At 36.6% G+C, this 13,330-nt stretch overlaps 1 protein-coding gene across 5 annotated transcripts in view; it reads right to left on the reverse strand.

The window, feature by feature from the left end:
* Nucleotides 1-13,330, reverse strand: part of LOC5571293 (glycerol-3-phosphate dehydrogenase [NAD(+)], cytoplasmic) — a 61,582-nt gene that overhangs the window by 44,746 nt on the left and 3,506 nt on the right. For all 5 annotated transcript variants that reach the window (XR_002499423.1, XM_021840158.1, XM_001653545.2 and 2 more), the window contains exon 2: nt 628-805. Coding sequence is in view for 4 of the 5 variants with exons in the window: in XM_021840158.1 (XP_021695850.1) it covers nt 628-805 (178 nt within the window). In the remaining variant the exon portion in view is untranslated. The remainder of the gene's footprint in view (nt 1-627; nt 806-13,330) is intronic.

The raw sequence follows: 13,330 nt of genomic DNA on the forward strand, positions 1-13,330 counted from the left end.
TTACTCCACTCAAGCATTGAGCAAACAAGGCGATGAAGGCGGTATAATTTTCATTTGAGCTAGCCTCCGCTTCGGCGAGATTGGGCATGTGGTGTTGAAAGTCCATTGATAAGATAAATGCTAATCAACTCTACGATGCTACTGCAGGCGGACCATGATAGCAAAGGCAGCCATACAACATGAACCCCCTAATAACGAATCTCTACAAGTGTTCAATTTTTCTCGCGAACATTTGGTGAAAATCACGATTTGCACGAGCGAGCAAAATAACGCGCTTTTGATTCATATTTATCGCCCTCGAATCCGGGCACTTTAGATGACACCTAAGCATATGAACCGCCGTCCACCAACAGTCGAACAAAGTTCAAAGTTCTTCCCCTTTCTCCAAGGTCTAATCGACCGCATTACGAGAGCTTCGATCTTGGCCGTCGATCAAGTGCACGGTTGATATAAATAATCCACTTTAAACGGGTGCGCTATAATGCGACAGCGGCGAAGATGATGATCGTCCGCTAGAAACTCCCACATCACCCCTATCCAACATGGTTTGGGTGAATGAAGTGCACTAAAATAAACCTTCTCTTCTAACAGCAAGACGGAAAGGAGATGTTGTGGCTTTGTACTTACGACATTCTCTGGCAGCTTGTGTCCAGGCAGGTACTTGACGTTCTCGTGTGTGGTGTTGATGATTTCGGTGAGCTTCTTGCCGTCGATCATCTCTTCGAACACGTACATGGTGACTCGGTCCTCGAAGTTCGGCAGCCGCTTGGCGTTGACGCCGACGATCTTGGCGATGGCCGAGCCCCTGTGGGGGAGGTGGAGAAAAATGGAAGGTGGTTTAGATTCAGCTATTATAAGACAAAGAATAAGACAAAGAAGGGATTTGAAAAGGTCATTTTTTTGCAAAATATAAGCAATACTTTCTATAACATTAGCATTAAATGACCAGCCCTTTAAGGTATGCCGTATTGAAAACATATTTTTCGGTTTCCTAGAGCATAGAGTATTTTTGCACCGATCATACACTAAACAAACTGTCCGTTTAAGAGTTTTGGTGTAATTACCAGCAAACGAAATCTCCTGGCAGGCGTGGCGTTAACTATACTCAGATATGGAGGACACATCGCGCTTAGAACGAACAGAAAACTAAGGCAGTTGGAAAGCAGGGTAGTGGTCTGACTGCATTTCCCCCTAGATAAATAAAGAGCTAGATAAAAAACTACTTGGGAACCTCACTTTGGCATGATTATTTCTGGACCAATTAATAAGTTTGCGGATTTCAGCAAACAATAATTTTGTATGCTTTCCGATATGTCATTGAAAGACACATTATTGAAATACGCTAGATATCTAAAAAACCCTCTGAGAAGACTGCCTCCGAGTCATTATGACTTGTTACTTCCTTGTCCAAACAGTTAGTGAGCTGATGGTCGTTTATACTGCTTTACTTCCAATGGAGTCTTCCACCAACAAAGTGCGATGCTTTTCCCAGAAATCTTTCAAGGGCATCTACGCAAAGCACCGTGATTTTATACGTTTTGGTTAATTTTTTTGTGTTACATCGTTGGCGGCGTCATTCTTATAGGGAAATCAATATATTTCTCTTTAAATGTATGCTTCCAAAATGGGCCGAGTTTTGAACAAAATGATTTATTTTCGGCACCGAAAACAAGGCTTGGACAAAAATTCTATCAGATCCTTACATATACAGAAAATGTAAGGTTTCAATACAGAAAATGAAATCATTCAAAATGAATACTGTAAGAACCTTTCATTTCTTGTATATGTAACGATAGTCATCCACAATTAAGATATGCATAATATTGTTTACGTTGAAATGTTCTTTTGACCGAAAACCGTTTTGCATTCCCGTCACGCCAGCAAAATCAAGTTGTCAAGAGATTCGTTCGAACCTTCAAGACTTCAGTTCACATAAAGTTCATTTAAACTACTTAAATAGTGATGTTTTCCATAAAGTAGGGAAAAAGCTTAACTCGAACTTGTTCTGAACTTTTTAGCTGTTGATAAATGCATGAGTTACTTTTTCGAGAAACAAGCTCTGTTAGTATCCGTTAAGGTACCGTTGGGCAAGTGAGAACTAAAAAACGGTAGTTCAATCAAATGGTTAAATAAAATTTTCAAATGTCAAAGTTTTTCAAATCCAACAGCACAATCACATTTTGGCAACATATTTGCTGGTGTGTGCATGAAACCGATCGAATAATTTCGAAATTGTAGAAACCTTGGAGGAAAGTTTTAGAATGAGCCGTTTGACGCAGTTACCTCGCTAAACGGGGCAAGTGGGACACATCTAGTTTCATGCGTCAATCCACATCAGTAAGTCAACCATTACAAAAAAATGATTGATAAATCATATATTTTTAATTTCGAGTACATTTTTGATGTACATAAGGGATCAACCATAAAATACGTAACGCTTTAGGAAGAAAACGTTTATTTAATAGTATGTCACCTCGCATTTAATATTAACTGAAAATACCTCAATAAAAGCGTAAAGAGGAATTAAACATGTTCAACATATATCATTTAAAAGTTGTTAATTACAAATTAGCACATAAACCATCAATAATTGCCGATATTATAAATATGTTTTGTTATTACTTATATGCATAGTAGAAAACCGCTTAATAGGGTGGAATTGTTTTCCATCACTACTAAATTTGGTAGAAATAACAAATAAAGTTCAAATAAGATAGAAAAATGATCTTTCTCATGATGCATTTCAAATTTCATCTCTGTGTTTGTTTAATTTTAAAGTCGTATTCCAAAAATAAAAAATAAATAAAAAAAAACATATAGAAGAATTACACATTTCTTCTCCCTCTGATGCAATTAAGTAATTTTAGATTTATCTTTTTTGATAAAAATCATTTGTTTGAATGTTTTAGTGCTACTCTCTAGGAAAATGTATGAAACGACTACGAAAAGTTTTGATTCTGGTTTTTCTTTTGATAGTTCCCACTTACCCCGGGTACAAAGATATATTGGGGTATGTAAGACCGTCGAAAATTTCATATGAAATGAAAACAAAATACTGGTTTATCGTAAGCAGCTTGTAATAATAATTGAAGTTGTAGCTTGCTGATGGAAATTCAATTTATAACACATTTATGTTTTGCGAGTCAATGCAAGACGTGAAACGTGTCGCAAATTATCATGCAAGTTGAAAATGGCGCTGAATTGACAACTGTTACATGAACCACATGGTAATAAAAATAACAATATGTTTTATACTTAATAAATTTCTTGTCATTGTATCTTCAACTTTCTAGAAGAATACCCCCATGAAAAACTTTTCTTAAGTGAGCTATGACGAAACGTCCCACTTACCCCAGATTCTCACTTGCCCCAGGGTACCTTATGTCATTTTATTCAGCGATATACTTTCATTGGAACTCAAAATCTACTAGAAGCGAACTTTTGGATTCACTGCTTAAGAATGCGAATTTTCGGTTGCTTGGGATAGTCTTGAAAAAAGATCCTCTACTTCAAGATTTTAAGCCCTCTTCATAAATAAGAAGAGCCCCCACATGTACATTGGACTACATATATCTACGTTACTTTTTTGACGTCTTTTACATAGCTTTTTACATAACTCTTCTTTTTAATATATGTACATCAGAAGAATTCTGTGTTTTTTCGGCAGCTTTCCCATAAGAACTGCAAGTTCGGCAGCTCCAAAATTAGCCGCATTTCGAGGCGAATTCATTTGAATTGATCACATTTTTGGCGAAATTGATTGTTCAGTCTCGCAAATCTCGTCAGTGGGAAGCTGACAAAACCAAGAATCATCTGAATGTTTTCGAAAGGAAAATACTGTATATTTGGTGTTTGGAATTTGGTTGCCGATAATAGTCGAACGGTGCCGAAGCCGTAAATCACCCTAGTTTGATTGTATCTTTTTTTTCTGACGATTTATATACATAGATACACACTAAATCCTAGCCATCTTTAAACAATGCCTTCAGATCTGAGATTCTTAAATGCTACTGAATGCTTCCTATAGTAAGTAGGCCACGACCAGAGAATTTGTTTATATAAGAGAAGCGCGAATACTGAAACCAAAGGTTCCAATCGAACCGTCAAACGTGGTTCCAATCGAGCAAATTCAATGAAACTGCGAAGGATGTTACGCAGAAGAGACGATGGATGTGTGTGAGTGAAAAGCGGCACGAAAGTGACGTCATAGATAAGATTGATTTCTCATGGCGACTGCCGGGATGACACGTACACTACAATATTGCTCGAATCACCTCAATTATTGACGGTTATTGCTGATATTGTTTATAAACAAAGGCAAAATGCTCTCCGCGCTTCTCTAGTATAATCATTTTCTCTGGCCACGACCTACTCTTTACAACAACGATTTAATGTTTTTTCCCATTGAGTTTAACAGTATGTTCCTCTACTTAGTACAATGTACAAAATATTACAAAAATAAACTTTCAAATTTGCGATACATTTTTGTTTTCATTACGTAAAACGATAGAGCGTGTTCTTGCTACCAGAGTTGCTCGCTGTCACTATCAACGCTTTGAATTTGCTGATTTGTACAGGCCGCCTGCGATACAATTCGGATCATTCCATATCACATCAACATCATGCTGTCTACTCCATCACCAGTGCATTGATGGTGATAGACTACACTGAAACAAGCGTTGCAGTAATGAGAACCATGAGCGTGTTTTTAAATTTACTATTCCAACCACGATTGAGCTATCATGAACGCTTTTTATTTGCGTTTTGTTCCCTCTCAATCCAACCGCGTCGATAGCCGAGCGGCTAGCGTTCGCGCTTGACAATCGCCAGATCCTCGGTTCGATTCTGGTCTGCTGCAAGTTTTTAACCATGATATAGTAATTTTTACTATACAAAGGGTGCCATGGTAAAATTGAATGCACAAAATATTCTAAATAAATGCGAATTTAGTCTGCACAAATCAAATGGCGTTGTGTATTTAATTTAACCCTCTGATATAGTATTTTCAACCGCAACGCTGTTTTCAGTGTATGGATATCACTGATGGGTTAGTTTAGTCTTAAATTAAGCAAGTATCATGGCAATTTATCAGTACGATGTTTTTTACAGTGTTGTAGATATAATGAAACTATTTGTTGGTCACTGAAAAACAGTTATAGCATGGATAATTACCACGTGATCACTCATTCCGCAGTGATCATGATCTAGAGTGCGATGGCGCATCACTGCTGTTGGTTGTCAAATCAAAATGATATTGATAGCTCGCAAGTGATAGTGATAGTTTAAGACCATCAGTCATCAGCTGATATGAGTGATATTAAACAACTCTGCTTGCTACTACTCTGACTAATTTTCCCGCTAAAGTAATAGCTTTATCATATCGAATTTTTAACCTTGACACTTATGATTATGTTTGACGTTCGACACAAACGTCATATGGATTTTACTTTTTGACATTGGGGTTGTTCCTATCTACACTCAAAAAATCCTCACGTCAACGCTACGTGAAAAATCACGTAGATCCCAAAAAAAATGATTTCTTCTCCAGTTTACCTAAGAACGGTAACAATCATCTAGATGCAGATGTATGTTAGATGAACCTTCAATAATATTCACTGTTGGCGACCATCACTCCTACGTGAAAAACACGTACGCGTGAATGAACACAAGATTTGACAGTTCAACCATAGTTCATTGTGCTGTACAATGGACCAGTGCACGAGTTCACTAATTTGACGTTTGAGCGATGCCGAATTCACTCGTTGCCATGATATAGCCGTTATTTGAGCAGAAAAAATGCTAAAGTAGTTGCAGTAACATGCTCTTTCGTGTTATTAAATTAAAACAAAATTTCATTACACATTTTAGGACCCTGTTATAGTTTTCTTGTTGAAAAATAAGTTCCAAAACCCAAATTCACATCAGGGTGCGACTCAATTTTGAAAATAAAATTCCCTGACTTTCCCTGACCTTCCAGTCGTTTTCCAGAAAAATTCCAGGCCACTCAATTGGTTAATTTGAGCCGAAATTAGTACGATTTGTACAAGAAGATACATACCCGATAACTTGCATGTTGTAAAGTTTATGTTATAGGTCGTATGAATAAACTGAACAAAAGCAATTACGTTACTAAAATATATTTGTCAGATAACATTTTTAGCGTTTATTCAAGTTGATATGTTAAAACTGAGTAATTGAACTAAGGTGTGCTATTACGATCATCCACGATGCTTCTAAATGTAAGAAATTTATCCTGAAATTTGGCTATTACTTTTTCCAGGTAAATTCTAGCCATTGCCGAATAACTTTTTTGGAGAATGGCTTCAAGGAATTCCACATAGATTTCACTTGAAATTCCTAAACATATTTTTACAGGTATTTCTTTAGTACTTCTCCATGTCTATTTCCCTTAGAAGCTCTATATCTCCAGGGTTTTCTAAAAATTGTTAGAGTATTTCTTTCAATCTTGAATTTCTCCAAGAATAGAATTTGGATTTTTTAGGATCATTTCAAGAACACGTCTAAAGATATTTTTCAGGAATTACATAGAGTTTTCCCAAAATGCTTCCATATTTTTTCTTAGAATATTTTCAATAATGCTTCACGATGATTAGTTACTTGGTTTACTAGATTCATGCTCTTGAAAATTTGAGGTGTGGCTTCGTTGTATCTTCAATTTAAGGTGATTATAAACAAAGTCAAATTTCGAATTTTCAAGCTCACAGATCTAGTAAACCTGACAACCGTTCGCGTTGAAAATTTGATTGGTTGGTTGCATTCTGGAATGCTCAAACGATCAAAATTTTCAGTTCAGAGCGCTGTTTAGTTCTTTAGACTAGAGCTCTTGAAAATTCAAGGTATGGCCTCGTATTATAGTCATATTAACGGAATGCATTCAGGGATTGAATTATACGCTAATAATAAGTGTTCAGATGCTCCTCTTGAATTTGTCGTGCCTTCAGCAACGATCCGTAGAACTCCTCTAAGAATTATTTTATGAGTATCTCCAAGTATTTTTTTTTCCAAGTAATCTCACAAAATGTCAAGAGCTTATTGAATAGGTAGAAGAAAAAACCGAATTTAATAGTATACCATTTAATTCCACTAGAGTTTATATCCTTTGACAGATTCGCGTATTTCGACCTAACTGTAAGGCCGTCTTCAGTGTCGTGTACTAGACTCGATTTCAGATTATTTCAAACAATATTCCTGAAATGTCTGCTTTTCAATAATGTTCTGAAGAATTTCCTGGGTATATTCTAAGAAGAAAAACTGGTCATATCTATGAGAAAGCTCCTGATAAAATCCTGAAGAAAGGTGGTATTATCTGAACAAACTATTTTCAGAAAAAACTTGAAAAAATAAACAAGAAATAGCCTGAAACATCCGTATTTTCGACAAAATTTTATTTATTTTCTCGTGCTGCAATTTTACATCACATATACTGCCGTGAATCGCAAGTCAGTCCTATCTGTAAAAAGTAGGCATTGAGAAAATGGGATTTGAAGTTTTCCATACAAATATTCAAAAAAAAATCCAGAGGATTGGAACATGTTAGGGCAGCTGAAAGAGCATTGGAAGATATGTTGAAAACTGAACACAACTCAATTTTGACGAAAATGCAGATGGGACTGACTTGCGATTTACGGCAGTATAATAAAAGTGAAACTATCCAGAACATTAAACCGAGAAATTGTACCATCATCGGGACCACAAATCCAGAAAACCAAACAGTGTTAAGAGCTGAACAATAGATCTATTGATCACCACCAGCCAGTAACCAATTTTTTTTTTTCAAATAAATTATTGTTTGATTCATCAGATTTATGCTCTTGGAATTTCGAGATCATAGGTTTTTATTCATCATCACTTAAATGCGAGAATCCTTATTGGTTTTTCTCTATACTTAGTTTCACCAGTTCTACTTGGATATTTTGAGCAAACTTGTAAGGACTGACATAATTTGATGGATTGGAATCCATTTTTTCAAGATTTTGAGCGAATCTGCACATGTTTGGGTTGATATGTTAATTTTTGATTCCACTCAAAGTTATTTTACACCAGAAACTTGGATATCCCGTATTTTAAAATCCATTCTTCTATAAATCAAAATTCGACCCGGTAACATGTAGTTTTTTCTATATGAATATGATTGTAGAAGCCCAGCAAACATGTTTGGGAAGGAATATAAATCTTTAATTACACTAGTGGTTTTCTCGACTGAAACATTTTTATCGTGACTTGTGAATTAGTTTATTTCTTTCCAAACATCCTATGCAAATAAATTTAGGTCGAAAAAACAACATGTCAGCGCTTTGAGTTTTGATTAACAGTAAAAAAATGGGTAAATAATAAGATATGCTAATTTTTCAGTAAAATAAATTTTGAATGTCATCTTAATTTCCTATTTCTATTCAAGTATATTCACTGGACAATTAAAAGCAAATTAATATCAAAAAACAACATGTCATTGCTTTGCATTTTAATTTACAGGATAACAGGTTTCGGGCCTTCCTTAGCCGAGTGGTTAGAGTCCGCGGCTACAAAGCAAAGCCATGCTGAAGGTGTTTGGGTTCGATTCCCGGTCGGTCCAGAATCTTTTCGTAATGGAAATTTCCTTGACTTCCCTGGGCATAGAATATAATCGTACCTGCCACACGATATACGAATGCAAAAATGGCAACTTTGGCAAAGAAAGCTCTCAGTTAATAACTGTGGAAGTGCTCATAGGAACAGGCTTAGAAGCAGGCTCTGTCCCAGTGAGGACGTTAACGCCAAGAAGAAGAAGAAGAAGAAGAAGTTAAAAACTTGAGTTTTATAGCTCCTTAAGTAAAAAAAAAGTGTAAACAAAAAATTTCATTTCTGAAGCATCGACTTGTTCCCATGAATTTTGATTTACAGGCAAAAAATTTAGAACAAACAAGATTTAAGTAGTTTTTAGGCAAAAGAAATATTGAGTGTTTTCCTTTTTTTTTTATTTCTGCTCAATCAAACTTTCTAGACTTCAAGAATGAAATTTATGTCGAAAATAAAAGAATGTCATTGCTTCAAGTTTGGTTTTACTAGCAAGTATTTTAAAACAATGAGGGTCTTATCAATTTGTTAGCAAAAAAAATTGAGTGTAATCTGATATTCTCATTTCACCCCAAACAAGTTCACTGAACTTCTGCAAGGAAATCAATTCCAAAAAATATATGTCATTGCGTTGAATTTTCATTTATAGGCTAGCAAGTTCAAAACTATGGTGTATGGTATTTTTTAGGCAATCGAAATTTTGAGTGTAATCAAAAACTTCTCTTACTGCACAAATTCAATCACTGTTATTGTGCAATCAAATTTATGATGATGATGATGATGATGATGATGATTATTTAGCCACCATCAGCGCAAGGATGACCTATGGCTGCAGAATCATACCGGGATGGTATGATCTACCTTATGATTTGTTGTAGCAGGGCTAGTTAATATCTTTGAAGACCTTTGGAAGACAACAATAAGGCTGTTTTCTCATGACAAAAGGCTGGCGACCCCACGCACTTTCATCCAGTCAACAGTTCAATTAACTCCCTTAGGCTACCCCTCCCCAATACCCAATATATAGTAATATAGCTTAGCTTAGCTTAGACTGACTACACATATCAATGGTTGCTATTCCGTGATTGACCGAAGTCAGTGAAAATGCACAAAGAATCAACTAGAAGTTCAGCTGGGATTGGCCATAATCTTCTTCAGTGTGCATAATTCAGTGCCTCTATTTATACAAGGTCAATAACGGCGCCGGCCACGTCCTTGCAGTCAGGTGGGATTGAGGGAAGGAATGTTAGTGTGTAACCTTTGCTATTTGGAGACCGTGTTTGCCTCTGCATCTCCACAAAGGTTACTGGGAGGGATGTTTGTCAATGGGGAGGATCGTTGGGTCAAAGGATTCACTTTGATAAGCGATTAGACCATGATAAACAATGATTTGTGAGATATATACATGCTTATACGTAAATATAATTGTTCATATAATTTCTATGTAGAGGAAAATTATGCCGACACTTGAGGTGACGAACCATTCAAAGTTTGTTGGACAAATACCTAAATGTAACATTGCTACAGCTGTCAGTACGAAAGCATGTGTTATTATATTTTACTCATTTGAAAAGAAACAAAAAACTTGATTGGGTGGGACATCATCAGAAGGCCGGCTCCAAAGGCACGTTCCCCACCAGTTGGGAGATTTGTGAATAAAGTGAACCTTTCGCAAGTCTACACTTGTAGTGTCGAACCATTCAAAGTTTTTTTAATTACAAAAATAAAGGTATATAAGGGGTGTTCTGACAAAAAAATGTTAAACATAAATAAATCATGAATCAGAGTTTGTGTCGACACTCACAGTGACGAACCATCCATAGTTTGTTGAAACATCATATTTACATCCCACCATTGTAACGATTAAATGTGCAGTCATACATTTTATAGATTAGAAATAGTAGCATGAAACGAGCTCACCAATTGATCCGTTATCCTTGACTGAGCAGCCACAATCCACTTTCAGCTTCACTCGTTTGCTCGGCTAGCACTCAGAAAAAAAAAAAAAAATAAAAAAATAGGCGCGTGACCCGAAAAAAAAACACGGACGACAGCTCGGGCTTTCTTGACGCACTGCCCAGGAGCAAGCGTCAAGGTCGTCGAAAGATCAAAATGAACGAACCGATCGCGGCACTTTTTAACTTACTCCAACCGAACTCCCCGATCACGCCACTTTTTCACTTACGAGATCGACGCGCGACATGTTTGATCCTGCCCTCGTCGCTCGCTCCGGCAAAAGCAAGCGTCAAGGTCGAAAGATCAAACAGAACTCCCCAGCAAAACGCGCGAAAACGAAACACAAACCCCGGCGTCCCGAGAACAAACTGTCTTGCTTGGGCTTTCCGAAACACTGCCCAGCAAAACGCGCGAGAACGAAAAAAAAAAAAAAAAAAAAAAAAAAAAAAAAAAAAAAAAAAATTAAAAAAAAAAAAAAAAAAAAAAAAAAAAAAAAAAAAAAAAAATAAAAAAAAAAAAAAAAAAAAAAAAAAAAAAAAAATCATACCCAATATATAGTAATATATCATACATAGTGTTATTAAAGTATCTTACCGTAAAATTATAGAAATAAAGAAATTAAAGATTATTTTCAATTATTGCGACAAATAAATAAAACAGTACATACACATCTTTGTGTTTTTTTTTAAACAGGAATAAGGGCACATGCCGACACTTACAGTGACGAACCATCCATAGTTTCTCTAACGATTAAATGAATGAAACATTGTGATATAAATTTCAGTTTTCACAAGCATGAAACGAACTCACCAAAAGTTGGTAATCCATCGTCAACTGAAGTCACAATTACGGCATCAACCCCACTCTATTCGCTTGAATTCTTGATTATTATATGAACTGGAGAACATTGTCATTGGCGCCGTTTACTTAACACTCCCGCAGTTTAAATAAGAAAGAAACATTATGCACTGTTCTTACATGCACCAACGTCAATCAAATTTATTACTAAAAACAACATGTCATTACATTGCAACTCGATTCATGGGCAAACAGTTACAAACAAGTTAAGAATCATGATATGTTGTGTCGTTCTCAAGTTATTTGCGCAAATCACTGTCCTTGAGGTCGCTGGGCGTTAATGGGTTGAGCAAAAATGCCAAAATGCGATACCACCGCAACAGGTTACGTCTTTGGTTTCCATCTAAAGGGATAATAGATAAGGCCATTCTTTAGCGACCATGTCGCATAATCGAAAAGAGGGCATGATGTAAGACTTTTAAATTCTTTTCTCAAGCTAGTTTTATATGTATGTTACAAATTGTTGAACAAAAGAGAAAAACATAACTCTCCTTTGCCATAGTTGTTTTATCAATTGAAATCTACAAACACTAAATTTCAATTGAGGTGTCAATCATGGTTCTCCGACATTACCCGGATAACCATTACCCGGAATGCAATTTACCGGAAGACCATAAAACGGAAAACCATTACCCGGAAGGACCATTTACCGGAAAATTATTTCTCAATTTTTTGCCTTTTTCATTAAAGTTCTTTTAACCGCTTTACGGTCCTTCCGGTCAGCATTTTGACTTGAAATATTTAAAATGATCACCAACGATAATCGACAGGGGATGTTCTTCCTTCAAAATACGTAAGCATCGAAGAGGAGCAGTGTTGTTCAGACTCATTTCCCCGAAAATAACATTTTCCGAACTACGAAGCCACGAACTACTACAACCATGCTTTATCCTCCTAAGATAGAAAAGCAGATGGTTAAGCTTGAGTACTGCACACAAAATCGATCAATTTTGATCCCAGAGAGCCACAATTCAAGTTTCGGTGAAATGAAATGAGTGAGTGAGTGAGTGCGAATCATTTCACCGAAACTTGAATTGCGGCCCACCGAGATCGAAACTGTCGTATCCCATGTGCAACACTCAAGCCCAACCACCTCCCCCTCCATCTCAGGAATACAACGCACAGTTATAACAGTTCATGGCTTCACAATTCGAATTTCGGGGAAATGAGTCTGGTCAACACTGAAGAGGAGTCTAAGATATCTTCGTACTTGTGATCATGTCAATATGCACCATGGTGTCAATGCTAGTAATGGACCCCTTAGTAGCTCAAATTCATTCTCGACGCCTTTCCGCAATTATATCTCAGGCCAATATACGTTTTGTGGAGTCTAATAGCAAGTTCAATGTCTTTACTTCACAGTACACCCATGCAACATACAAAATCATACAATTTTCCCAGAGAAATATACATTTGGAAAACTGTTGTCCAAATGCCTATCATGGACCCTCCCGGGGTCCATAATAGGATTGTTTACAAATTTGACGTTGCGTATTATGGACCCTCCATTTGATTCCCATGTAATCCGGCTCGCTGCCGACGTGCCTATTATGGACCCACCTGGAAATGCGTATTATGGACCCTCTTGTGTGGTTTCAATTACAAAACTGTTCAAATATCTGTATTTATGCGCCTCAAACCAAATATTTTGCCTGAAACTGCTGACTAACAATGCAATTGAAGTTCCCCCGGTGGATTTTCATAGGAATAAGGTTGCTTTGAGTGCTAATTTTATGTTTTTCTGTAGGGGGTCCATAATACGCAAAGGGTCCATAACCGGCATCGACTCCCTATTTGCATTTCACAGATGATTCACCCTTCTTTTAAAAATAAGCTGTTCTTTAAACTTATCTTTGCAGCTTGTCTTGGCTGAACTGGCTAAGTTTGGCTACAACTATGTAACTTTATTTTTGACATTCGACCGTCAGTTCTCCAAGTGTCC

This window comes from Aedes aegypti, chromosome 2 (genome assembly GCF_002204515.2).
Source record: "Aedes aegypti strain LVP_AGWG chromosome 2, AaegL5.0 Primary Assembly, whole genome shotgun sequence".
In the NCBI taxonomy this organism is placed as follows: Eukaryota; Metazoa; Arthropoda; class Insecta; order Diptera; family Culicidae; genus Aedes; species Aedes aegypti.